Source organism: Kalmanozyma brasiliensis (assembly GCF_000497045.1).
Source record: "Kalmanozyma brasiliensis GHG001 unplaced genomic scaffold PSEUBRA_SCAF3, whole genome shotgun sequence".
In the NCBI taxonomy this organism is placed as follows: Eukaryota; Fungi; Basidiomycota; class Ustilaginomycetes; order Ustilaginales; genus Kalmanozyma; species Kalmanozyma brasiliensis.
The window spans coordinates 1,430,490-1,456,030 of record NW_015961970.1 but is presented as its reverse complement, the minus strand read 5'-3'; the positions used below and the strand labels follow the sequence as shown (position 1 = coordinate 1,456,030).

Genomic DNA, 25,541 nt, shown 5'->3' with positions numbered 1-25,541 from the left:
ATGGGCGCGTGCTTCCGCGCAAGACAACGATAAGCCAGACCACGGCTCCACAGCTGCCGAAGTTGAGGCGGCCTCGACGCCGATCTGGAGCTGAAGAAGCGCTCAATCAGGTGCCGACAGCCGGTCTGGTGTGATACGACTCTCCGCCCTCTCGAGGTGACTCGGCCCTCCTGCGCGATAAGCTGCCAGCCCGGCCTTCGCCAGCAGCGGAGTCAAACAGACCGGAGCGCCTGACTTTCTTTTTTTTTTTTTCCTTGAAGAAGGACAACAGAAAAAATAGGCGTTGCAGAGCGTAGGAAACTGGCATCAAGCTTTTAGGGTCGAATTAATCTTGAAAAATGTGGAGAAAATTGCGTGGCAGCTGCATCAGCTGCACCTGCATTTCCGTCAGCAAGAAAAAGACGCCATCGAGCGGGAGGCTGAGTCGCCCCACCCACAACAAGGTTCGACCCTGTCTCTCGCCATCTGATCCCACCTCATCTGGTGTGATAAAGCGAAGGGTCAGTGGTCAGCTGTGTGACTGCGACCAGGTACATTACAAGCCAAACTCTATTGACGATGGCGAGGACCGGCTCGTGAAACTGGCCATCATCGACGCGCAAGCACGCGTAACTTTCCGATGGCGAGTGATCTGTCCCACTTGCGTCACGAGACAGAGGGCCTAGATGCGGTCCGCTTTGCATTGCTAGCTTCTCAACCCCGCAAATCTGGCAAATTTGAGTTGCTTGTGACGCTCGATCGCCTCATCTTTGCGCAACGGCGGAACCCGCCTCGCAAACCCGTGTTGACAGTAGCCCCCGCCTGAATCGACGATCCCGACTGGATGAGTGGTGCTCGTCTGTTGCTCGTTGCCCGCCTGATCACGCATGGACTCGCCTCGCTTCCACAACCGCGGTCCTCCAAAGCGAGCGGCGGCGGTTCGAGCGGAAAATCCGAGCTGTGTTGCCCTCGCATCATCTTGGCAAGCCCCGAGCGAAGCTTCGTCTCCAAGAGGCTGAATGAGAGGAGCGAGCGCAACGACAGATGCGAGGAACGGTCGAGGCACCAAGAGCAATCTGATGGCCTAAGATGATCCTGTCATGAGTCATGCCCGGCGTCGATCCAGACGGCCACAGCTCGAATCACGCATCTGACTCAAGCCAAGTTCGAGCCACGAATTCAGGGTCCACCTGCCAAGCCACGGTGGTCAACGCTCTCGTCACCCTCTGAAATCAGCCATCGGGTGCAGCCGTGAGACTATTCCGGCCCTTCCGATGGCGAGTCACCCACGTCTCTCAGCATTCGTGTCCCTTTAGCCCTCGAACGTAATCACTGTGCTAGCCTGAAGTCAATGAGGGGTCAAGCCGGCAGCATTCGGAACCGTGTCCATGGGAAACAAATGGGTATTGAGAGACAGCGAGCGTGAAGCGGAGAGGCCTATGCAGAAGAGCCGCTCTTGATCTGCTGGTCACGCACCTCGCTCACAACGTTGCCGACAATTTTGTAGCCGCGGGGCGCCTTCTTTGCGGCTTTGCCAGGGTCGACAATCTCGCCAGTCTCGTTGACCCAGATGGCCTCCTCGTCGCTCAGCAGCATCTGATCCGCCTCCTGCAGCCGACGGACGTTCTCGACGTGGACGAGCTCCTTGACGGCCAGGATGGCACCCGCCATGTCGGCACCAATGGGGCGGTACACCGATTGAAGGCGCTTCTTGAGACCAAGACCTTGCAGAGTTCGGTTGATCTTCTCGGGCATGCCGATCCCCGATCGTCGGAGCGTGATGCGATAGTGCGTCGCTGGTGCTGCTTCGCTGGATGTGGAGCTGGATGCCACCGTGGCTTGGGCAGCAGAAGAAGACGACTCGTGACGGATACCCCATGCTGAGGTGGAAAGAGCCTGGCGAGACAGCCTCGATCTTGTCTGACCGAGAAAGTTGCGTGCGAGGAAAGACATCTTGGCTTTGATCTGTTGGCGGCAGAAAGATGTCACGAAAGGAGACCGAGGAAGAAGTTAGTCGGCTGAGCGTCATCATCAACGATGTCGAAGTGCCGGATCTTCCTTGCGCTGATCTGCCCTGCTTGCACCTTCTGCGACTGCCCCGTATGCTATGCCTCGCCTGAAGAACAACGTCGCCGACTTTTCAGGAAACCAGACTTTCGACCTTGCGAAACGCGGCACCCAAACTTTACTATCTCGTCCAGACGTGGGAGTCCAAGCTCGAATCAACCTCGGAGCGTCTGCAACGCAGGAGAGTCCCGAATGGGACCCGTCGACCACGGAGACGCTCTGGCAAGGGATGAACATAGGATTCGCTCGACGCCAGACGAGACCTCTGAAGACAAGCACCAGCGATCGACAACCCGCCCGAGCTGCCTCAAGCACCAGAAAGAATTCCAGCACGAAGCTGCGTCGAGCCGGAAATATCGTCTCCGTTCGCTATGCCCATGCGAGACGCAAAGGAGCACGCAGACCGCCCGCTCACGACGGCTCTTCCTAATGCACATCGGTTTTTACTTGAGTAGCTCATCTTGCTAGTCGGCAACGTTGTCTCCTTCGAGGTGGCATGGCATCGGGACGGAGGGCAGAAGCAGCAGCTGCACTTGCCAGCAGCAAACCGAAAAAGGCGGAGCGGATCAAAGGTGTCATCAATCGACATGGGAGCTGAGAATTGCGATACGCACCGTGCAGGAGGTGGGGTCCAGAACAGTGCGCCTTGAAGTGAATCTATTGTACAATGGAGGACTGTTCACCGCGAAGATCGGTTCAGGATCGAGCGAGGCCGTGCGAGAAGGTGTACGAAGAGGTGGTGTGGAAGCAAGGAGCAAGTCAGCAAGATGTCTTGGAAGACTGCAGACTGCGGACGACGCCAAACACAAGCACCCGTTAATAGCACGCGCATCGGCGACAGCAGAGAACCCAAAAGGGTAGAGATGCCCCTCAGACTTCCAAGGAAGGTCTGCAAACCCTCATCGGACCAAAGCCGGCTGCGATCCAGACGATACAAGCGATTCGAGAAGGCGGCGCTGGCCACACCGGCTCTCCTCTGTAAACAGAGGAGGGTTCGTGCCGTGGACCTCTTCCGAAAAAGATGGCTGCAACATCCCATATGAATCTCTCGCAAGGAGAGCCAAGATGCCCCATCCCCCAGGGGGGATGCAAGGGTCCTAGAGTGGAAACTGCGAATTTGGTTGGATACCAGATTTATCATCGTCGGAGACTTGGGTTACTGACGCCTTGCGTTGTGCTTCGGAGGGTGGTTGTGTCTGTCGAGATGTTGACTGCTGTGAATACTTACGCTGACAGTGGGAGTGTGCGGCTCGGGGGAGGACGTGACAGTTCGACCAAAAGCGGTATGACTACGAGCGATGAACGATACGAGAGCAAACGGCGAATTGATCAGCTGCCGTTCTTCCATATGGATGTACCGCGATTGCGCAGGTGGTGAGCCAGGTGCCGCTGACCCGCTGCGGCTATCGCGTGAAGCGACAACAGCAACGAGCAGGAACGTGAATCAGACAGAAGTGTGCTGGCATGCACAAAAGAATAGTAGAGCTCGCTGCGACACGAGCTTCCTTATCGTCTCGGCATGGTCGTATAGGCCGGGGAAAGGAGTCAAAAGTCATCACTAGAAAAGGGGGGGTTGAATTGGGGTGGAGCAACACCTAGCTCGTTGGCCATCGCTGAAGTCGAGGAGACACTTACGCTCTGCACTGCAATCGACGCACTTGCACCGAGGATACAAGTGGTCGACAATGGGAGGGAGGAGGGATGGATGGTGAGAAGAGCGGGAAGAAGGGAGGGGTTGACCCTCGCGACTTTTTGTCTGCTTCGCGAAGAAAGTGTGGTTGGATGCTCCAGCGAAAAACTTCGCCTTTTTCCCTTCAAGCCGCAGTCTGGAAAATTCCTCCAGCCAGGGTCGCGAACCGGTCTCGCACGTATGGTCGAAATTGAAGCTTGAAAATGAAAAAAGGACGTCGGCCTAACAGATTTTTGTTTTGCCTCTGTCTTCTGCCTCACGTCATCTCGCAAGCGACTACGCCCACTCTCGAAGCAACACCTGAAGGGTCACGCATGCGAAATCACACACACAAATCCCGGCTCGCCTGCATTTGGGCTGCGCCTTCGCCACAAAGCAATTACAAAACCACGGCTCAACCTTGGCCAACTTCACGTATATCACACTAGCCACTGCCGTCAGGCTGCCTCGCACGATTGAACACCCCACCGTACCCGTCCCATCATCAAGTTTTGCGGCCCGCAAGTCCGAGAACAAGGCTTACTCCAGGTCCTTGCCAAGGCTAGCTCAGCTTTTGTGCGGAACTACAAGACCCGTGCTGTTGACCGTCGCTTGTCAACCTCGAAATGAAGTCGCTGCATGTCAACGCAATAGCCCCTTCCACATCAGCGATCTCTGCTGCGCAGCCGATTCTGCGCGTTTGACGCTGGCACGATCTGCCTTTTCCCGGCGGGCGCTGGCCGTTACAGCCCTATCCTGCCAGTTCAGTCCTTCCAGGCGGTGTCTCGGCTGACACCAAAGGTTGCCCACTGAAGGTTGCTTGCTGTCTCGAGGCAGCCGCCTTGCACCCACCATTAGCGTGCTGTCGAGCTTCGCTCACGATCAATCTCGTGACCGGCGAGCTGCCAAAGCGTCCTTGTCGACGTAAACCTTAACTCAGCGACAGGAATCTAGCTGCAGCTTCGACTGCCCAAACGATTACCTAGGAGGCCGAATCTTTCCGAAGATCGCTCCTACTACCACCACGCTCCATCTCAAGGCTTGGATCTCCGCTGTGTTTCCGCACCATGAGTCGATCACACAGCGCTGTCATCGATCTCACCGAGGAGTCGCCGCCAGCTCATGGCAGGCCTAGGCCACCACCGCCGCCGGCGCTAAGAAGCGGGACGCATATCCTCGATTGGTCGTCAAATGCTCCCCATGCGGCCGGTCCCTCCTCACACGGCACCACGCCCAACCCAGCAGCTCCACCAAATCGTTCTCCGGCTGTTCACGCGCCCATCGTCGTTGGTAGCGATGACGAAGACGATGACAACAGCTTCACCATCACCGGAGGGTCCGAACCCGTCCGGAGGTCTCGTTCCCTGCAAAGGTCCTTCTCCTCGGGAACGGCATCAGCAACACGGATGTTCCCATACGATCCGTCTACATTGGCGTCGTCACTGCGCTTCCATGATGATATTGGACGCGGGCCGCACGGCGCGGGATCTCGCATCCCGCAGAGCATTGGCGTGCTTGGCTCCTCTTCGTCACCACGACATCCTCTGCATCCGCAACGACGCGCAGCGTTACCATCTGCCAGCACAACCACAGCCAGACGCAGTGGGGGAAGCACCACCACCACCGCCACCGCCACTTCGGATGCCAACCTCGCCTCGCGTCTAGGTGGAGACTTCTCGTTTGGCAATTTTGGTTTCGGGCCTACATACGGCATGGAGCTGATAGGTAGCTTGCTGCGTGGCTGGCATCCGAATGGTCACGGAAGCCCTCAGCAGAACGCGGAACGCAAGGTGCCGCAGAAGTTTGATCCAAAGTGGACGCACCCGTACGAGCCGCAGCCTGGGTTCACGCATTCCATCATCGAGCCCCCAGTCGACCTCGATACGTACTTTGACGACAAGGCCGTCGTCACAGGTCCGTTACCCGACACTACACCCATCTGTGCATGCTGTCGCTTCGCGTTGGTGACAGGTGCGAACGGCGATGAGAGGATCTGGGCGCTGCCCTGCGGACACGTCATCGACGGGCGCTGTGTGGATCGTTTGAGCGGTCTAGCTCCTGTGCCATCACCGGAAACCGCTGCTACCGGTACATCGAGCAAAGCCAAAGGCAAAGCGAAAGCCATCGAGGCTACGGAAGATGAGCCACCCGCAAAGGTAACCAAAACCTCAGCGCGCACTCGAGCTGCAGCATCACTCGCAGCTCCGACCGATGCCACTCCCAAGAATCTGAAGAAACCGAAACGCTTCGAATGCCCCGTCGAGGGCTGCAAGCAGAAGTGCACCAAGGAACCAAACAGCAAGTACTCAGCTTGGGAGGTCTTTGTCTGACCCCATCTTTTCTCGATCTCATTCTCGGACGTTGAATCGCATGGGTTCCCGCAATGGATCCAATCCGTCTGTCTTCTCAGCATCACATCATACCCATCTCCTTCAGCATCAGCCGCACTTGACGATACAGGCTGTCGCAACTTTCCTCTCGCATGTCTAGCATCTCTTGTTTCAACATCTGTACTTTTACGCATTCTCCAATACAGCCGCTCTAGCGCTACGTCCTCCTATAGATGCTATGATCCGCGGCGAACAGAAGCCTAATAAGCAGTGTGTGCTCATGAGCGCTGCAATCCTACTCCAAGGTTGAGACGATCAGCTTGCTGTGCCGTGACGCGTGATGAATTTTTGGTGGGAAGTGTTGGTTAGGGGCGCGCGCTGCGGTTTCAGGGTCCAACACCATCTCCTGTGTGAATCTTGCTTCTCGATTCTCGAACACCATCCCACAACAGCGACAAGCAAGGCGCAACCATGGACGCAATGATCTCATCTCCCTCGCCGGGACCCAGCACGGTCGACAGCATCTTGAGCCGCAACACGGGCAGCAGCGGTGGCGAAGATGCGGCGGGCAGCAGTGCTCGAGAGTGGAAGCGACTGTTCGCTCAGATGCAGTCCTCGACGACCCCTTCGCGGACCACCAGAGCTGATGCATCTGCCACTGGCACCAGTCGACGCGGTCGAGGCGGCACTTCCTCTCGCGGAAGCACTCGAGGCTCCCCACACCCTCGCAATCCACCCAGCCGCCTCGTCGATTCGCCCAATACGACACTCTCCTCGCTCCCCGCGCCATCCTCGGACCCACTCTCGCAGATCAGGCACAAGATCCTGACCACCCCCCTGCCACCCGATCACACCCTCTCACCCACATCCTCGACCTACCGCTCGATTGTCTGGAAGCTCCTGCTCTCGCTACCCACGCTCGACATCGCCTCATACCTCTCGCTCGTCGCCCGCGGCCCATCCTCAGCGCACGACAAGATCCGCAATGACACCTTCCGCACGCTCGCCACGGACCAGGGTTTCAAAGAGCGCGTTGCCGAAGGCAAACTGATCAGGCTGCTGGATGCGTTTGTTTGGAAGCATTCTGGCGAGGAGGCCGTGTACGAATTCGGCTATGTGCAAGGGATGAATGTGTTGGCGGCGCCGTTTCTGTATGCGTGCGGGAGCGAGGTCGAGGCGTTCCGCTGTTTCAGCGCTTTCATTGAGCGATGTTGTCCGTTGTATGTTCAACCGACGCTGGCTGGCGTCCACCGCGGATTGCAGGTACGTATTGACCGCATCCGAACTCACAATTTGAAGAGTTGAAGTGCTGACCCGTTGTGTTTCGTGAACAGCTGCTCGATCGATGCCTCGAGATCCTCGACGAACCACTCTTCACCCATCTACGGAGCAAGAACCTCTCCGCCGAAATCTACGCTTTTCCCTCGGTCATGACGCTCTGCGCCTGCACCCCGCCCCTACCAGAAGTCCTTCAGCTGTGGGACTTCCTACTCGCCTTCGGCGTCCACTTTAACGTCCTCTGCATCGTGGCCCAGCTGCATATCATGCGCGAAAGCCTGCTGGACAGTTCCAGCCCCATGAAGCTGCTCAGGCATCTTCCGCCGTTAGATGCGAGGAAGATCATCGGCGTCACTGTCACCTTAGCCAGAGACGTACCGAGAGACCTCTTCGAGGAGCTCGTAAGACATCCCTACCATCCGGATAGCGTGGTCGGCTTCACTTAGTTCACACATATACCCACATCACACGCTTGTAAAGGACATCTCATCACACCACACAGGAGTTGTTGACACACGATTGACATAAAGGTGCAAAAATGAGAGAGCTACTAGCACACGAGAGAGGTTCTTTGACAGTTGAAAACGGGGGAGTGACCGAGGAAACGACTGAGGGTGAGGAGGGAGAGAAGGTTTTGTCGCGCCTGGCTTGAGAAGAAGAGGGGGGGATGCATCGAGGCGTGGTATGTACAGATTGCAAGTGAGGATGCTCGAGGCGGTCTGGGGTGCGATTTTGATGTTCGAAGGTGCATGATCCCGTTCAGAGGTTCATGAGCAAGCGCGCCGTCCTGCTTTCCCATGCGATTGACGGTGTGGGCAGAATGCAGCGTCGACGATAGCGTCGCGTCGTCGGGAGTTGCTTCGACAGTATCGCCCCGAATCGGAGCCACGCCCAGCATTGGTGTTGACTCCTTCAGGCACCTCGCCGACCCAAGCGAATCCTGTGATACCTCGCGACGCCGAGCCGTGCGACAGAAACGACCTTCCTCCGCCCTGCTGCCACCACCGCACCGTCGTGCCACCGCTTAGTCGAGCGTGACCTTCATCGACTCGAGCGGGATGGGTTGGAAGTTGTGGACGTCGATGCCCCGCGAGAGGAGCTCCGCCTCGGCGTGCTGAGGCACCAGTCGCGAGATGAGGTCCGGTCGGACAGAAAGCTCCTCCTTGGTCCAGTTGAAAAGGGGCGGCAACTCGCGTCCGTTGGGCATGCGGGCCTCGCCCGTTCGCAGCTCGTCAAAGAAGGGGTGGCAGAGCGCCTCAACAGCCGTGAGACGTGCGCTGGGCGTGTACTCGAGCAGTCGCGAGATAAGGTCGATCGCATCGGGAGGCGTGCGCGGGCGGAAGACCTTGCTGAAGGGGTGCGGTCGGATCTGAGGGAACTTGTGCTCCATGTAGTTGGGGTTCATGGTCTTGATCTGCTCTCGAGATGGCGTTCCGAGCACCTTGATGATCTCTACGAGCTGGTCGATACCGCTCTCACCGGGGAAGAGCGGTTGCCCTTGCATGAGCTCGGCCATGACACATCCTGTGGACCAGATGTCGATGTTGGTGGTGTAGTTGGTAGCACCAAAGATGAGCTCGGGAGCTCGGTAGTACCTCGAGCAGATGTAGCTGACGTTGGGCTCGCCTGCGATCAAGATCTTCGCCGAACCGAAATCGCAGAGCTTGAGGATGCCGGTGGAGGGGTCGAGCAGCAGATTTTGGGGCTTGATGTCTCGATGACAGATGCCGATCGAGTGGATGTAGGCGAGACTGCGCAGAACCTGGTACATGTAGAGCTTGATGAGCAGCATAGGCATGGTCTGCTTGAGCTTGGCGTAATGGCGCGATGCGCGGTAGACCGTCTCTGGCACGTATTCGAGCACAAGGTTGAGGAAGACCTCGTCCTTCTTGTCGCCGTTCGAGTAGAAGAATGCCTTGAGGTCGACGACGTTAGGGTGCTTGACGATCCTCATGATCTGCAATTCACGGTTTTTGAAGCGCTTGTCCTGCAACACCTTCTTGATGGCCACCTCATCGCTGTCCTTGCTGGAACCCTCGGCGGGTTCTGAGCCTTGCGACGATACGAGTTTTGCCTGGAAGACGACACCGAAGCTTCCGTTTCCAATGACCTTGCAGTTGGTGTAGGCGATCTCTCGCTGTTCGGCAGTCTTGCCGTCCGAGGCGAGCACCTTGATCACTTTGTTGGGATCATCGAGGGCTGGGTTATCGGAATGCGAGGATCATAGAAGAACGGAAAGACGGAGAGAAAGAAGGTCGAAGAGTCAGTAAGCTGCGGTCTTTGAAGTACGAGGTTTCTGATGCTGAGTCGGCCTGGTCTTTGCGTTTAATTAGTGCCTGCGGGCTCCTCGACGTCATGGCCGCTTTCCCAAACTACGCAAAGATGTGCGGGTAGAGAGGCTGATGCGTCGCAGGCAGGATCATTCGCAGTCCGACTGGAACGCTTGAGGCTAGACCAAGGCCTATGAGCTCAGCATCAGCGGAGAGATACCTACGATTCATTTTGACGCCGTTGGTTGGCGCGTTGGACATGTTCAAGCGTGGACAGCTGCAGAACGTGACTTGTCAGCAGGACGTGGTGGTCGCTTGTCTGACTGGAATGCTGCTGAGTGGAGGTGGGGGCGTAAAGGGTGCTGTGACTGTTGACACCGTGAGTCGACTCGGGAGATCCGAAGAAGGCAGACGATGGAGCGGTCGAGACGTGCGAAGGGCGGCAGAGTGCGGGTATGCTTGGCAGCGAGTTGCGGGAATGAACGAGGAAATCCGTGTCAAGCAGACTGCTCGAGTGTCGTGCGATGGTTGCTGCGGTCAGGCTGATGCTGGTGCGGCAACGACGGCGACGGAGACGGTAAACGGAACGCGATGCCTGCAGAGGCGGTGTAGGTGCAACGAAGACAGATGGCGGCGCAGTAGGCTAGCGTCGATGCGTGTTTTGGCCGTGTTCGAGTGTCGAGATGATGGAGCTAAAAGAGAAGCGAGGTGATGAGCAGCCAGCAATGCAAAAGCCAAAAAGGGAGAGAGAGAGACGCGGACCGTGGCGTGGAGCGTGGAGAGACAGAGCTGCAAAGTGGAGTCAAACAGCATTCGCTGCTGCGAGGCCAATTGCAGACAGACAGAGGGCAGACGAGCCCTGCCAATTTTCGAAAATGGCTCTCTAATTGGCTGGGTGACTGACTGTCCGTGCTCGCTCGGTTCCTCACCTGCTCGCCCAAACACACCAACACACACAACCAAAGCGAAAGCGAGGCCGCTGGTTTCTAGCGGAGGGGCCAGACCGAACGCGGGTCTGAGTCCTCTTTTCTTTTTTTCTGATTTCCTGCGCTAGCTTACCCGGGCACTTGAGCTGCAGAGCGAACCTGGCAGCGGACCTGAATACAGTGCAAATTGGTGACCCAATACAAACCGCATAGACTGGCGCTGCAGCTGATTTCAACTCGATTGTATTTGTCCCAGGGCGCAGCCACCACTTTTTCGCTGTTCCGCATCTCAACAAATCTGCAGAGACGCCCCCTTCAGACAATGATGGCTCAAACAAGACTCGACTCGACGAGGAGGGAGTTCGCTCGCTTGCCATAACATGCTCTTTGATCACGAGCCACCGACTGTCAGCACCAGAATTCTCCGCAAAGCCGAGAGGCTGAGTTCACCTGACCCCGTCTGAAGCCATTCCCACCCATCTCGACCGTGCTCCTTTCTGTCCAGTACGAGACTATGAGCCGCTTTGACGTCGATGCAGACCTTTGTCCAGTCAAAGTGCGGTGCATCGACGTAGCAGAGGACGATGCCATTCCTGTCTCTTCTATAGACAAGGGCAGGACAAGGAGCCTTGTGTGAGTGTGTGCGTGTGTTGGTCTCTTCGAGATGTCGAACGAGGTGGTCCGTGTGCGGCCCCGTTTTTGGGCTTACCTTCCCTCGTGACCATGCAACTGATGGCTGAGAGGAGCGAAACTTGGGTCTCCCTGTTAACCAAATTTTGGCTCGCCAGTTCCCTGTTAGAGCGCCTCTCGACACTGTCCAATACCGCCAACCTTCCCAGCTATGATCGGCTCTTCGATAGTTATCAACGAGTGAACCTGGCCAGCTTGGTCTTTCGCGAAGCAGATGGGACTGGAAGATCGGCCAGGGTCGTTACGGTCCTCATGACTCCATTTCGGTTGGAGTCTGTGATGAAGATTGGTGCTGAACGGACCGCCAGCTCATCTACGTCGTCATCATCGCCACCCGCTCAACTGCCATCCCACAGCGTATGAATCAACATGCTTTCGTCCCAGGCTGAGTCGATCGAGTTTCTACCCACCGCGAGATATGGAGCGTATGTACCGTTTCGCTGTTACTTACCAGACAAATCTCATCTTAGCTCAGCTCGTGGGTGTGGGTGCCTCTGACCTCGACATTGATGCGTGGAAGCACGTCAATGCAGGTCCAGCAAACAAAGGATCTTCACCGGAACGTATAAAAGCCTCCTTGGACTCGTCCCGTAGCACTACTGAAACACAAGCCCTTCTCATCTCCCCTTTTGAGGCCCACAAGATGCTCGTGCTCGGGCGTGTTCCTATGATTGCGGTCGCCGTGGCCATTGTCACTCAAGCCAGAGCTACTCTGGTCCACAGAGCATCCTCTCGAGCCCGCCAAGATGTACCCGGCATCGCTCAAAGCTGCAGCGACCTTCCTGATAGTCTCGAAGAGCTTCTCCTAGAGGGCCTCGGAAGCGATGGTGTGCCGCTCGAGATAAGCGATACGTACGCTTTCCACTACCCCGCTGGGTCCAATCCTACCGCTGAGAAACTCTACTCTGTCATCCCCGAGACCTCTTTCGGTCCGAAGGACGACAAGGCGGGTGCCATGTCTGTCTCTGCTGGATTCGGCAAGAAGGCTGTCATCGCGGATGATGGGTACGGAGAAGAATCACGTGCTCCCTACAGCCAGAGCGGTGGTCTGCCGTCCTTCTGCCGAATTGGAGGTATGGTCAGCACGAGCGAGCATAGTCGGGCCCACTTTGAGGTGTGGCTGCCTCTACCCGACACGAACGAAGAAGACGAGACCACGGACGACACTGTGCAGGCCGAATCCTACTCGTCCGACCAGCAGAGTGAGGCTCAGGCCCTCAAAGCCAACTTCAAACGCGCGCCCACGTCCGGCTGGACCAAACGGCTCGTCTTTGTGGTCGGCGGTGGTCTGAGTGGCGCCAGTGCCTTTTCAGAGATGAAGCAGACGATGGCGCGATACCGCGTCGCCGTGGCCAGCACCAATGGTGGCCACTTCAGCGCGTTCGCTGGCACTAAATGGCTGCCCGACAATCCAGAGGGCTGGCTCCACCGAGCAATCCATCTTTCTACCATGGTCGCAAAGCTTGCCGTAAGCATCTTCTTCTACGGTGTTCCGCCCAGTACGAAGGGTAAAAACAATGTCGTTCCAGAGAGCAAATTGCACGTCTTCTATAGCTACATCAAAGGGTGCAGCACCGGAGGTAGAGCGGCCATGGCAGAAGCGCAACGATATCCGCTCGACTGCGACGGTGTCCTAGCTGGCAGCCCCGCAATCGAGTTCAACAAGCTCAAGGCGTACCAGGTGCACGTCAACACCTTTTTGGCTAACAACAAGAGCGAAGGGCATTTCCCGCCTAGCGCCTACCCTATGATCCACAAGGCGGTACTACAGGCATGTGATGCGAGCGACGGTGTCGTCGACGGAATCGTCTCGGATCCTCGGTCGTGCAAGCCTGACTTTGCGAAGCTGATCGGCTGCACCGGCAAAGGCACCGCGCCGAGCAGCGACAGCGTGGAGACCGCGCCCGAGTCTCTGATCAAGCATGCTAAGCGGTTCAAGCACATCATGCTGCCTAGACAGGTGTCGCCGCAGCCCGCTTCGGACCCTTCGGCACCTCTGGAGGTTCCTGGCGGAGGCGCAAGCAGCTCAAAAGACAGCGCACCACCGAATCCCTCCGCGCCCACCTGTCTGACCGACCCGCAACTGCAAACGCTCTCATCCATCTACACGGACTACACGATCTCCACCCGTCTCATACGGGAAGCCGTTCTTCCCGGCAGCGAGATGGGTTGGACCATCTCCAACGCGATCGTGGGCAAAATTGGTGCCTCTCCCTCAGCCTGGTTCCACTATCAAGTCCTCAACTCCACTTCCGACCTCTTCATCTTCGACGCTGGCACGGCTATCACACCCACCATCATCGACGCCGGCGAACGTCTCGATGCAGGCCAAACAATCACGTTCATCCCTGACCTCAGCCGCTTCTTCGACGCAGGTGGAAAGCTCATGCACTACCACGGACTGGCAGATCCCCTTGTACCACCCCTCGTTTCGCCACGCTACTTCGAGCGGGTCCACGCTGTGGTGGGCGAAAAGGCGAGCGAGAGTTATAAGCTGTACATGATCCCTGGCATGCTGCACTGCAGAGGTGGAGCAGGGTGCTGGAACTTCGGCGGCGCAGGTCAGATCGAGCCGGGTGCAAGGCCTCTCAGGGCGGATGCGAAGCACGATATGTTGTTGGCGCTCATGGAGTGGGTTGAGAAGGGAAGGGTACCGAATGAGATGGTTGGAACGGCATATAGGAGTGAGGATGGTGGCGCGCCGAAGAGGAGCGATGACAAGACGCCGTTTGGGAACGGGGTCAGGTTGACTAGGCCGCTGTGCGCGTATCCCATGCAGGCGAGGTTGAGGAGGGGCGGGAGGAGGGATACGAGTGATGCAAGCGCCTTCGAGTGCTCTTGAACGTGAGCCTAGGTGTCAAGCTCGTCATCCTTCGTCTTCTGTTCTGTCAACCGTCAACGCACTCCCTTGATGGCTCACACCACCATTCGTTTCGATCGACTGCCACGACACACCACGAGACATGCGTAAAACACAGAACTTTAGACATTGCGAACGGAGCTTCTAAACCAAATACGGTCTACAGCGAGATCTTGATCGTCTTGATCTCATACGGCTTGAGCTCCAGCTGAACGTACGTGCTGTCCTCTTCGTCCACATACGTCCCGAAGAAAAGCTCCTCCTTCTTGCTCTCGTCGACGTCCTCGAGCAAGTTTGTCAAATTGGTCTCCTTGACGGGCAGCTTAATCTTGATGGTCGGCTTGGCGTGGGCGCCCAAGCTCTCGTACAGACGCACGATGATGCCGAACGAGTCCGCCTTGGCCTTGGTGTTGTGGTAGGGGAAGTCCTCTTCGGCGCGCTTGATGGTGTCGATGACGACGCCGGCGCGGGTCGAGTCGACGATCTCGATGGGCATGCTGAGGTCCGAGTTGGCCGGGTGGCTTCGCTCGAGCGTCGCAATGTCGATGCGCGATTCACGACCGTAGTCGACGTCGAAGCGGGCGTTGAACACGCGAGCCACCTGTACGACCTTGCCTTTGCCGACGCCGCCAACGTGGGGGTAGAGCGCAAAGGCAAATTGGTGCAGGCCTTCGTCCTCGTGCGCATCGGGATAGGTACCGGCCTTGAGCAGCGACAATCGCATCAAGCCACCCTCGACGCTGTAGCCGTACTTGGACTCGGTCAGGATACTCAGACCGTAGTCCTCCTCGGACAAGTCGGCGAATCTGTGCCCGCACACCTCGAACTTGGCCGCCTCCCAGCTGTTGTTGCGCGTGGTAGGACGTTTGGTGATACCAAACTGCGTCTCGAAGCTGGCAATGTCCGAGCGGAGACGAGTAGGCACATTGAAGCGGAGGAAGCGGTGCTTCTCCCACCAGTCGATCTGCGTGTCGAATCGGAGCAAAGGTCGTGCGTCTTTGCTGTCGACCAGAGGCGTGGCGGGAACGGCATCGAGGACAATGCTAACCTGGACGGTGCTCTGACCGAACTTGGCTTCAAGCGCGAGACTGGCACGCCATGGACCCGCCTCGGCAATGCGCACGTTGGTGAAGGGGATCTCCTCTTCCGTGTCGAGCGAGTAGAGCTCGGTCTCCCAGTTGTCGAACTGAGGAGGATAGTCTTCGGAGATGGCAAGACCGGCGGTGCGACCGCCTTCGATAAGCTCACGATCGGCGAGACGGTCGTAGATGGAGGTGATGCGACCCTTGGAGACCTTGACAGCGATGGCGGGGCTCTGGAGGAGGAAGCTGTTGTGTTCGAGCTGCTCTGCCTTGACGCCCTGCGAATCGGCGAGAGCAGATGTCTGGCTATCGACGACAGTAGCGTGGCCGCGACCGGTGGCATCCTCGAGCAGCAAAAGGGCACTTTGGCCAGCCTTGCACAGCTGCATGGATTGGTGCGAAAGGGCGATGGCCTCGGCTCGTGGCATCTTGCTGGACAGCTCGACTTCGACAAGCTCTTTGCGAGGAACGTCCAAGGTGTTGATGGCGGTGATGGCGCTCTTGCTGGATGCGACGACCTCCTCGCCGACGCCGAGTGCGTTCAGTGCCTGGCGCCAAAGCTTCTTGCCCTTGATGGCCATGTCGGCGTACATCTCCTCGAGGTCGTCGTAGACCTTGCGGATGGAACTACCTGGCAAGCAATCGTGGAACTGGTTGAGCAGCAGAGGCTCCCAGATGGCGTCGAGCTCCTCCTTGGGGTACTTGTACTTGGTAGCCTTGATCGAGGCGAGCGTGGCGAGCCACTCGAGCTTCTGCATGAAGGCCTCGAAGCGACGGTTCCATTGCTTGATTGACCCGTGCGATGTGTAGACACCGCGGTGGAACTCAAGGTAGATTTCTCCCTGCCACGTCGACAAGCGGTTGCCATTGTCGGTGACCTTGCGTACATGGTCGAAAAAGTCCTTGGCGGAACGTCCGTTGTGAACACGCGGCATGTCCTTGAAGCCATTGTTGTTGACAGCGCGAGCACGTCGCATACGCTCGATCATCTCCTCCGAGGGACCACCTCCACCGTCGCCGAAGCCGTACAGCATGAGAGCGTGGGGCTGCACCCAGAGGTCGGCATTGTTCTTGACACCGCGGACGATCTCCTCGACGTAGCCTCGGGAATCGTAGTTGTTGACTGGGGTCATGTGGACGATTATCTGAGTGCCGTCCAGGCCGCCCCACATGAGCGTGTTGTGCGGGAAGCGGTTGATGTTATTCCAGCTGAGCTTCTGTGTGAAGAAGTAATCGCAACCGGACTGACGGGCGAGTTGAGGGATCTGAGCATTGTAGCCAAACGTGTCCGGGAGCCAGAAGATGTCGCATCGCTTGCCGAAGCGAGAGAGGAAGTAGCGCTGACCGTAGAGGAACTGACGGGCGAAGGCCTCACCTGAAGGCATGTTGGCATCGCACTCGACCCAGGAACCACCGATGGGCTGGAAGCGGCCGTCCTTGACGTATCCCTTGAGCTTGTCGAACAGCTTTGGGTAGAGCGTCTCGAGCCATTGGTATTGCTGTGCAGTGGAGGCAGTGAAGCGGTGTTCGGGAAAGCGGTCCATGAGGTCGATCTGGGTGGCCCACGAACGAGCGACCTTCTGCTGCGTCGCCGAGTAGGGCCAAAGCCAAGCACTGTCAATGTGACTGTGTCCGAGACTCCAGATTCGAACGTCTTCCCTGCCTTCGACTACATCACGGTCGTAGATGTCGTCGGTGTTGTCGTCCCAGTCCTTGCCGAGGATCTCTTGGGCGAGCTTTCGGCACTTTGTGATGCTGTCAAGGTCACCTTTGCGGAAGGTGTTCTGGATCTGGTTGGCCACCCATAGGGCGCGATTCTGCAGCTCAGTGTCCTTGGGCAGATTCTTGACGCAGCCGACAAGGTGTTCAAAGTCCCACATGAGCTTGAATGCTTCAGGACGCTTGACGACGATATCGCAGGAGTCGAGGTTGAAGTAGCGGTTGGGATCGGGATCGCCTGTGCCGTCGGCTGGCATACCGAACATGCCGTTGGCGGTGACTTCGATGTAGAAGGTGATGCCGTGGCGATACTCGGACTTGAGCGGGAAATCGACTCGTCGCTTGTCGTCACCGCCGGTGATGCCCTGAAGGGGCAGTCCATCCTCAGAGTAGATCAGAGCCTCGCAGCCGGGATCGAACTCGAGCTGAACCCATTCCTTCTTGATCCACTCCTTGGGCACTGTCAGCTTGAGCTTGAGCCAGTGGTTGGTCCACGAAGGACCGAACTTGATGCTCTTGTCTGCCTTGACATAGGTCTGGCGCTTGGCTTCGTCAAAGGTGGGCTTAGCGCCAGCCTTGGGGGTCCAGCTCTGGATCGAGACGTACTTGGGGTCATCGGTGCGAGCCTCAAAAAGGACCGAGGCGAGGTTGTAGTCGCCGAACTGGCCTCCGACGAACTCGTCGAGTCGACGCTCATGAACGGAGCGGATGAGACCGGCTCGAACAGGACGAGGCTCCGAACTGGAGTGCGTAGGATAGTCGGGCGACTTGGAAGAGGCTTGCGGCCTGCCGTGTTGACACATAGCTGCGCAGCTTGCAGTGTCGTAATGCTGTCAAGAAGACGGTGCAAGACAGGCAGGTGCAGTAAAGATGGCCGTGGAAGAGGGGGTGCGGAAGGGACACGGCTTGTAAAGCCAGACCTCAAGACACACGTTCTGCCTAAGAAGATCGTCTGGACCGAGCGTCGATCCCCTCAGCTCAGGACCCTGCCGAAGCGTGTGTGACCCCGCTTGAGAGGGTGTGCGGGGTTGCAGCGCTGAGAGCCATCCGCACGGACCCTGAACAGGCCCTTTTCGGCAACTCTGTGCATGAACGTGCAGTTGGCCGTTCTCTCTCCACCCTGCCAATTTTTGGAATCTTGTTAGACCGTTTCTGAAGTGGGAAGGTCATGCAGATCTCGACTTGCTCACCTTAGGGGGCCACCCTCAGCGTCGCTCGGATCAGTGGTGGGCGAGAGAGTATCAAGGGTACTCAAGGCTCAATACACGCGATCTGTGTAGTAACCACAGGGATGGGGAATCGGTGGCTTAACGAGTACAGTATGCAATTGGGGTATCTGATAACGTGTGGGACTCGGATAGTGCTGAAGGAGGGCGAGCCAAGGAGGCGTTCGCGATCAATGTCTGCGCTTGGCCCTTAGACCAAGCACTCGTCGAATGCGGGTATCGATGCTTGTTGAGAAGAAGGCATCTTTGACATGTCCTTTCTGATGTAGAGGACGAGGTCAGCGCGGTCCAAAAGGACGTTCAAAAAAAAACAGAACACAGAAAGCGAGGCGTCAAAAAGCGGCCCAAATACTGTAACTCGCGCTACGATATCGAAAGGGCCTAGCCAGGACAAACATACCATGAGAAGCTGCTTGCGAGCATGCGCTCTGCCCTCGCTCGTGGTGGCTGGGTTATTGAGCGCAGACTGTACAATTTTGCAGCAGGAGAGATGTGGACATGTTCCGAAAGAGGCTCAAAGAGGTCAGCATCGTCCGATTGCTTAGCTGGCGCGTGATTTCTGTAAGCTGCTACTTACGACGTAGCCAGCGATGACTCGCTCCTTGTCGGGGATATGCTTGTGTGGACGATATGTCATGTTAGCGATGCTGTGGCTGATTGACGAAGACAAGTTTTAAGAGAGAAGCACTGGCGAAACGCATCGCTTCCCTTTAAGTACTTTCGAGGCGGTCATCACGAAGGCTGAAGCGGTGATCAGCTCAGACTCTACCGCGGGCTGCAAGAGCGCCTAAGCGAAGGCTCATTTGCCGACAGATGGCTGCGACACCATCAAGGCAAGGGTCTAGATCTCAGCTTCGTCACTCAAGTTCCGCTACGCCCAGCACCAGAAACCAACACACTCAGGGTCTCAGCCTGTAGCGCTGCGCGTCGGGCGTCACGTGTGGAGGCCGCTTGGCCAAAAATCGAACATGTCCGCTAATTTTTGATGCGCTGTGCTTCTTTGGAAGAAACAAGTTGGGTCACGTTCCGACGCACACACCAACTAACCTGTCACCGCGCCTCTTTCTTCCTGTCCACCAAAGCATCTCTCGCATCCATACTGGCAACCCGAGATGGCACCAAAACGTAAGTGAACGGCATGTCCCATGCTGTAGACTATCTTCGTCCGCCATTGCTGACCTCTTCCTCACTCTGCTCTGCACCGACATTGGGATGCTAGCTCAATCCAGGGCTTCAAAGCCGGCGAGCAGGCGGACCTCCTTGGCCACCTCCTCAGACAAGACCAAGAAGCCAGCAGCAAACGGCGTCGCAAAGCCTCAAGCAGCATCGAGCGCTTCAGCTGCCAAGCGAGGAACCAAACGAGCCAAGGAGGTCGAAGAGGAGCAAGACGAGCTTCAGGACGACGACGACGAGGCAAAGGACGCTGCCGCTCCCCTCCCCGATGTCAAAAAGCGAAGCACAAAAGGACGCGCATCTCTCAATGAATCCCAGAGCGATATCGAGATGGCCGACGGCACGTCTCGCCCCATCAAGCGCAGTCGACGTGCGCCTACTCCGGCCGGCCCCATCAACTCCGTTCCGAGACCGATTCAGCCGGTTCACGCCGACGACGTAGCGGAAGGCATCGCTGTCGAAGTCACCGTCGGTACTCAGACCACGAGTGGCAAAGGCGATGTGCTGCCCCGTAAACTCTTCGTCTGGGGGTCAGGTGACGCTGGTCAATTCGGTGTTGGGCCTCCCGAGGATGACAAGCCGAACAAGCTCAACAAGCCAAAGCCTTTCGGCAACAAGGAAATCTCGTTGCAGATTGATGACGGCGACTTTGGCGAAGGAGGTATCGAGATCATTGTCGGTGGTGGTATGCACTCGGTCATGATTGACAGCCTCGGTCGTATCTTGACTTCGGGTGCGGAGGACTACGGCACACTCGGTCGCAAGCACCGCGGACCGGCTGGTGACGCAGAAGAGTCGTACTTCAACTTTGCTCCTGTCGAGGGTCTCTCACCCTCTGGAAAAGGCATCAACCCCATCGACGGCAAGGAGGGCACCGTCGAAAAGTACCGCGCGACGCGAGCTGCATCGGCGGACGCCGCAGGTGCTGTTCTCGACGATCATGGACGACTGCGCTCGTGGGGCTACTTTAAGGATGGCGAGGGACGCGTTTGCTTTGCTGATTCGGATGCTCCAGGCCGCAACAGGGAGCAGTGGTACCCCATCGCATTGCCAGGCATTGAGAACGAGACGTTCGCGGCAGTGGCAGCAGGTGAGAACCACTTCCTTGCTCTCACGCTCAAGGGCAAGGTCTACTCGTGGGGCACCAACACGTGCTACCAGCTCGGACGAAGCTCGAACCCGCGCAGGGTATCTCAGAACTTCACAGGTGAGGCACCGAAGGAGTGCGATCTCACACCTACGCCCATGGTGGGGCTCGGAGAGTGCAAGCGCATCTTTTGCGGTTTGACCAACGGCTTTGCGGTCGAGAAGAGCGGCAAGGTGGTCGGTTGGGGATTGAACACCAAGGGACAGACGGGAACCGGATTGAAAGCATCGAAGATCGCTACTCCCCACGGAATTGCCGCGCTCAGTCCTGTGCGTCACAATGGCGCTGAGGTCGTGCAGATCGTCGGCGGCAACTTCCACACGGCATTCTTGCTGGCCAACGGCGAGGTCTACATCTGCGGTGACAGCGACGAGGGCAAGCTCGGTCTCCCAGCCGGCCACCCAGCACTGAAAGGCGCTACCGCAGCCAGCCCGATTGTCGTTCGCGAGCCGACACTCGTGCCGTTCCCGGCGCCGCCTTCGTGGGCACCTGAGTCGGCCAAGACTACGGATGGCAAGACCAAGATCGTCGCCCTCAGCGCTGGTATGCGCTTCACCCTTGCTCTGGCAGCCGACGGCACGCTCTACTCGTGGGGTACGACTTCGGATGATGCACTCGGACACCCGGCAGAGGATGTTGGAGGCAACCAGAGCAAGGACACGCCCACAGCGATTGCCATGCCCGGTCAGCCCGGTGCTTGGCGCATCATGGCCGCTGCGACGGCAGGTCAGCACTCGCTGGCCATTGCTGTCAAGCCTCCTCAGGACGACTGAACGTCCATTCTTGTAGCTGATTCGTAGTAATGCATGCCGATCGTCCGTGTCAGTCAGGGCCTTTTACCGACAAGGCGTCAGGCCGGGTGTGTAGTTGACCAATGATCTGAATGCATGAGCACGCTTTCCAGCATCGAGCCTTGTTTCTTGCCTGATGCGAAGTCTTCTCGCCGGCGATAGAAAAGGCCGGAGCGGATGCAACTGCCATGTGTGAGCTGTCAGACGGGCCCCGGACTAGCCCGAACAGATTCGTTTGACAGCTAAGCGACGTGAGAGCGCGTATCGCCATGTGCGAGTTTCAGGGCAAGAAGGGTCTTGAAAAGTTTCACCGCGACCTTTCAACGTTGATTTCACCGGCGGTGCGTGGTCTGGCATCCGGGCGAGCAGGTTTGAGATCCTTCGACATCGCCTCGCGCCCGAAGGCGACGTGGGGACGCAATGGTGAAGCACGACCATCGACAGGCGCTCGAAACCACTTTTGGGGGCTCAGGAACACGATCTTGTATCATAGATCAAGCTTCAGATCTGTTTCGTTGCCATCAAATCGCATCGCGCTGTGCTGTGCCAAATCTGGTCTGGCGAGAGCCAAATTTCTCCCAAATCGATTTTTGGCGCCCAGCCAGGCGAGCACGGGGCAAGCTCTAATTTTTCCCTCCACCTGACCAGCAGCAACGACTTTCCCCTTGCGGCGACCCTCTCTCTTCGAAAAGCGGTCCGCTCGCGAGCCCTGCATCGAAAATTTGGGACAGAGCAGCAGCGGCAGTTCTCCGGCCTAACTGCATCTGAGCAAGCTGATTGATTGATTTCATCGATTCTGCTCTCTCACCATCATCACCGACGACATCACCAGTGGTTTAAGCTCTACACACACATTCGCTCCGCATAGCCGTTGGGATCGCCAAGCACTTCTGCAGCAGAAGCATCTTCCGAGGCGCTTCACTATTGGCACCATCTGCAACGGGCAAGCTTGCAACACCTGCACGACGTCCACCATTCTGTCGACACTCGGCACGTTCTTCCTGCGTCAGGCTCGACTTGCAGGGTCACGCTCCTACCTCACCGCTTTAACAAGGTCTCACTACCAGCGTCTCACGCTACCCCGTCTCACCACCGTTCAAACCGCAGCAATGTCGTCTTCCTCCTCCAGCTCGTCTTCGGGCAAGAAGCACAAAGTGGCCATTGTAGGCTCGGGCAACTGGGGGTCCGCTATCGCGCGCATTGCCGGTCAGAACACCCAGCGCCATTCGGACGTCTTCCACCCCGAGGTGCAGATGTACGTCTTCGAAGAGGACTACAAAGGCACACCGCTGTCGAAGGTGATCAACGAGACGCACGAGAATCCCAAATACCTACCTGGGTGTGCGCTGCCGGAAAATGTCGTTGCGAACCCAGACCCGGTGGACGCAGTCAAGGGGGCTACGATGCTAGTCTTTGTCCTACCGCATCAGTTCATCCATTCGGTCTGCAAGCAGCTTGCGGGGAAGGTCGATCCCAACGCACACGCCATCTCGATGATCAAAGGTGTCGAAGTGAAAAATGGAAAGATCAGCATCTTTGCTGACGTCATCCAAGAAGCGCTAGGTATCAGTTGTTCCGCTCTGAGCGGAGCGAACATCGCCAACGAGGTTGCACAGGACAAGTTTAGCGAGACTACAATCGGTCACCGCGCGGATGCAAAGGGGAGGGAAAACGCCGAGCTGTTCTTCAAACTCTTCGACACGCCTACGTTCAAAGTGGGGATCATCGAGGATGTTGCTGGTGTCAGCCTGTGTGGTGCTCTCAAGAACGTGGTTGCCATCGCAGCTGGTTTTACGGACGGGTTGGGCTGGGGAGATAATGCGAAAGCCGCAGTGATGCGCATTGGGCTCATGGAGATGAAGAGGTTCAGCGAGGAGTTCTTCGACGGTGTAAAACCCGAGACGTTCACAGAGACGAGCGCCGGCGTGGCGGATCTCATCACCACGTGTCTGGGTGGCAGGAACAGGAAGTGCGCCGAAGCATTCGTGAAGACGGGCAAACCGTTTGATCAACTGGAAAAAGAGCTGTTGAACGGGCAGAAGTTGCAGGGAACCGAGACGGCGAGGGAAGTACACGAGTTGTTGGCGGCTAGGGGCAAGGTGGATGATTATCCGCTCTTCAAGGCGGTGTATTCAATTGCGTATGAGGGGATCGATGCTCATGATTTGACCAGTCGGTTGTAATTCGGTGGGATGGTGGTAAGGGATAAGCTCAAATTCACGATCGACACGGCCGTACCGATGTACGATACAGACTCGCTCCGCTGCTTCGTCAGACAATGGCATGGTTGATGGGTTAACAGTCGCACAGGCATGAGATTGATCAAGTGTCCGATTGCAGATCGACTATGAGCGCGATGAAGACATGACACTGGTGACGCTCGCCCAGCCCGGCTCGTACTCGTCGTCGCTGGCGTCCAGATCTGCAGCCGACAGCATGGTGCCCGGCGGTGGACGTCGCAAACGTTGCGACTGAGACTTGGTACGGCCCATAGCGACGGCTTGTCGCGCCTTCTCTGCTGCTGAGGTCGCCGTTGTGTTACCATTCGTGCTCGAAAGCGGGGAGACCGGGTCGCTTGCCTTCGGCGGAGAAGGAGGAGACAGTGCCAGGGGTGCCTTGACAGCATCAGGGCCGAGATCTCGCGCTTCCGCAATCTCGTCACGAGGTACGAGCAATCCTGGCCCGCGAACAACGTGCGCTGCTGGGTCCAAGGGATCGACGCGACCCGAATCTGTTCGCTCGACTTGGGCACGCTCTGGTAGCGACCCGGTAGCCGAGTAGTCGGCGGGTGGAAGCGTGCTCTGTGAGCTCGCCGACAGTGTAGACGACTCGAGGTCGCGGTCGACGGCCGGCTTGCCATACCCTTGAACCCATGGCTCCTGATCGTCATCTTTCGGCGCTCCTTTCTGAGCAGCCAGAAGCTCGCTGGTGTCGATGGGTTTCGGGATCTGTCCGGCCAAGTCTGCCGGTGGTGGCGCGATCCAGGGCTCGTCGTCGTCAACGGCTGTCTCCGATTCCTCGGAGATCTGCAGGTCGTGCGCTCGTTGACGGATGCGTTCGACCTCATCGGCCGATCGTCCATGAATGCCAATCTCGATCGAGGTGTCGGGGGTAGCATCGGCGTTGTCGAATGCGTTGTTGATCTTGGTGGCGTCCTTCGGCGCTGAGGAGGGTGTTTCTGGAAACTCAGGCATCGTAGCTGGAGGCGCTGCTTCAGGAAGACCGGAGCTCGCGTGGATCTTTTCAAGGTCGATCTCTGCCGTTGGAGTATCCGGCAAGGTGGGCAGCACGTCGGCAGCATTGCTTGCAGCGGCGCCGCTGGCAAGTTGCTCTTTCGTAGATCCTTCTGGTGTGTGCGGGCGATTTCGGCCGGTCAGGACGAGGTCATCGTCGAGATCAGCAAAGGCATCGCGTCCTGAGCCGTGCATGATGTTCTCCGAAACTCCTCGACGCGATGCGCCAAAGCTCGATGCACGAGGCGCACCATTGCCAAGGAAAGCGCCGCCAGTCATTTGAGGACGAAGTGACGCCGATCCGGGATCGCCCCATCCTCCACCAGCACCCGCGCCAAGCCACACGCCGCCCGTCATCTGTGGTCGCAATACGCCTTCTCCCCATGCTCCCGTCCCCTTGACGGCGCTCGCGCCAGGAAATTGACTCCGCGCGTTGCGTAGATCCGGGTTGGGTGCAGGTGAACCAAAAGAGCTCCTGGGCATGACGGGCTTCTCATCGCTCGACTGGAACTTGGCGATTCGATCGCGCACGGCGTTGATGCCGGATCCTCCCGATGGCGATCGCGATGGACTATCGCCAGGGCTGAGCCTGCCTGACCCGGATGAGGCTGATGTAGCTGGTGGCGAGAGGTTGTTGGTCCGCGCTGTATTCGATGTCTTTCTCTGTAAGGCAGCGATTCGTTCCGACAGGCTAGCACCTGCCTTGGGCACTGGCACGGCCCTGTCGCTCGACATGACGGAGACGGCTATTCGGCGTGGTCGTTGCGCAGACCGCGTTGTGAGGATCCTCTGGATCTCGTTGAGCTGATCAGCGCTGCGCTTGGCGTCGAGATCTTTTGTGCGGTCCGGACGTCGTCAACAGCAAGGTTTACTGAGGTTGCCTTCCTGAGGTTGAGGACGATCGAGCCACTGCCCAGCGAGGAGCTGTTTGATGTGGGGCGAAGCTTGCTGATCGTCGGCTCAATCGCTGAAGGCGATTGGTTTTCGGCTGAGACTAACACTCCTGGGCTTGCACCGAGATGAAGCGTCCGGCGAGATGGACGATGTGCGACGCGAAGAGAGGGCGAGGGACGGTAGAAGGACCAGCTCTCGAGCCGCTGA

At 57.6% G+C, this 25,541-nt stretch overlaps 10 protein-coding genes across 10 annotated transcripts; 5 read left to right on the top strand and 5 right to left on the bottom strand.

Annotated features, from left to right (window-relative positions):
- Positions 1-1,416: 1,416 nt before the first annotated feature.
- On the bottom strand, positions 1,417-1,932 carry PSEUBRA_004400 (Ribosomal protein L30, ferredoxin-like fold domain protein; the record flags this gene model as incomplete). Its single annotated transcript, XM_016437927.1, has 1 exon — positions 1,417-1,932. The coding sequence occupies one exon, from the start codon at positions 1,930-1,932 to the stop codon at positions 1,417-1,419; it is 516 nt and encodes a 171-aa protein (XP_016291485.1).
- A 2,850-nt stretch (positions 1,933-4,782) lies between these two features.
- On the top strand, positions 4,783-6,045 carry PSEUBRA_004399 (Zinc finger, RING/FYVE/PHD-type; the record flags this gene model as incomplete). The annotated part of the gene is made up of 1 exon (XM_059465297.1): positions 4,783-6,045. One exon carries the CDS (start codon positions 4,783-4,785, stop codon positions 6,043-6,045), a length of 1,263 nt encoding a protein of 420 aa, XP_059321516.1.
- A 471-nt stretch (positions 6,046-6,516) lies between these two features.
- Positions 6,517-7,769, top strand: PSEUBRA_004398 (Rab-GTPase-TBC domain protein; the record flags this gene model as incomplete). Its single annotated transcript, XM_016437944.2, has 2 exons — positions 6,517-7,308; positions 7,380-7,769. 2 exons carry the CDS (start codon positions 6,517-6,519, stop codon positions 7,767-7,769), a joined length of 1,182 nt encoding a protein of 393 aa, XP_016291484.2.
- A 578-nt stretch (positions 7,770-8,347) lies between these two features.
- On the bottom strand, positions 8,348-9,854 carry PSEUBRA_004397 (Protein kinase domain protein; the record flags this gene model as incomplete). Its single annotated transcript, XM_016437932.2, has 2 exons — positions 8,348-9,522; positions 9,818-9,854. 2 exons carry the CDS (start codon positions 9,852-9,854, stop codon positions 8,348-8,350), a joined length of 1,212 nt encoding a protein of 403 aa, XP_016291483.2.
- A 1,998-nt stretch (positions 9,855-11,852) lies between these two features.
- On the top strand, positions 11,853-14,051 carry PSEUBRA_004396 (Tannase/feruloyl esterase; the record flags this gene model as incomplete). The annotated part of the gene is made up of 1 exon (XM_016437942.1): positions 11,853-14,051. One exon carries the CDS (start codon positions 11,853-11,855, stop codon positions 14,049-14,051), a length of 2,199 nt encoding a protein of 732 aa, XP_016291482.1.
- Positions 14,052-14,229: 178 nt separating this feature from the next.
- PSEUBRA_004395 (Glycosyl hydrolase family 38, C-terminal) lies at positions 14,230-17,673 on the bottom strand (the record flags this gene model as incomplete). Its single annotated transcript, XM_016437933.1, has 1 exon — positions 14,230-17,673. The coding sequence occupies one exon, from the start codon at positions 17,671-17,673 to the stop codon at positions 14,230-14,232; it is 3,444 nt and encodes a 1,147-aa protein (XP_016291481.1).
- Positions 17,674-18,266: 593 nt separating this feature from the next.
- Positions 18,267-18,733, bottom strand: PSEUBRA_004394 (Conidiation-specific protein 6; the record flags this gene model as incomplete). Its single annotated transcript, XM_016437937.1, has 3 exons — positions 18,267-18,356; positions 18,497-18,562; positions 18,674-18,733. The coding sequence occupies 3 exons, from the start codon at positions 18,731-18,733 to the stop codon at positions 18,267-18,269; spliced, it is 216 nt and encodes a 71-aa protein (XP_016291480.1).
- Positions 18,734-19,208: 475 nt separating this feature from the next.
- Positions 19,209-21,189, top strand: PSEUBRA_004393 (Regulator of chromosome condensation, RCC1; the record flags this gene model as incomplete). Its single annotated transcript, XM_059465296.1, has 2 exons — positions 19,209-19,221; positions 19,316-21,189. 2 exons carry the CDS (start codon positions 19,209-19,211, stop codon positions 21,187-21,189), a joined length of 1,887 nt encoding a protein of 628 aa, XP_059320551.1.
- A 1,127-nt stretch (positions 21,190-22,316) lies between these two features.
- On the top strand, positions 22,317-23,390 carry PSEUBRA_004392 (Glycerol-3-phosphate dehydrogenase, NAD-dependent, C-terminal; the record flags this gene model as incomplete). The annotated part of the gene is made up of 1 exon (XM_016437947.1): positions 22,317-23,390. The coding sequence occupies one exon, from the start codon at positions 22,317-22,319 to the stop codon at positions 23,388-23,390; it is 1,074 nt and encodes a 357-aa protein (XP_016291478.1).
- Positions 23,391-23,552: 162 nt separating this feature from the next.
- Positions 23,553-25,175, bottom strand: PSEUBRA_004391 (uncharacterized protein; the record flags this gene model as incomplete). The annotated part of the gene is made up of 1 exon (XM_016437940.2): positions 23,553-25,175. The coding sequence occupies one exon, from the start codon at positions 25,173-25,175 to the stop codon at positions 23,553-23,555; it is 1,623 nt and encodes a 540-aa protein (XP_016291477.2).
- Between the last annotated feature and the right edge of the window lie 366 nt (positions 25,176-25,541).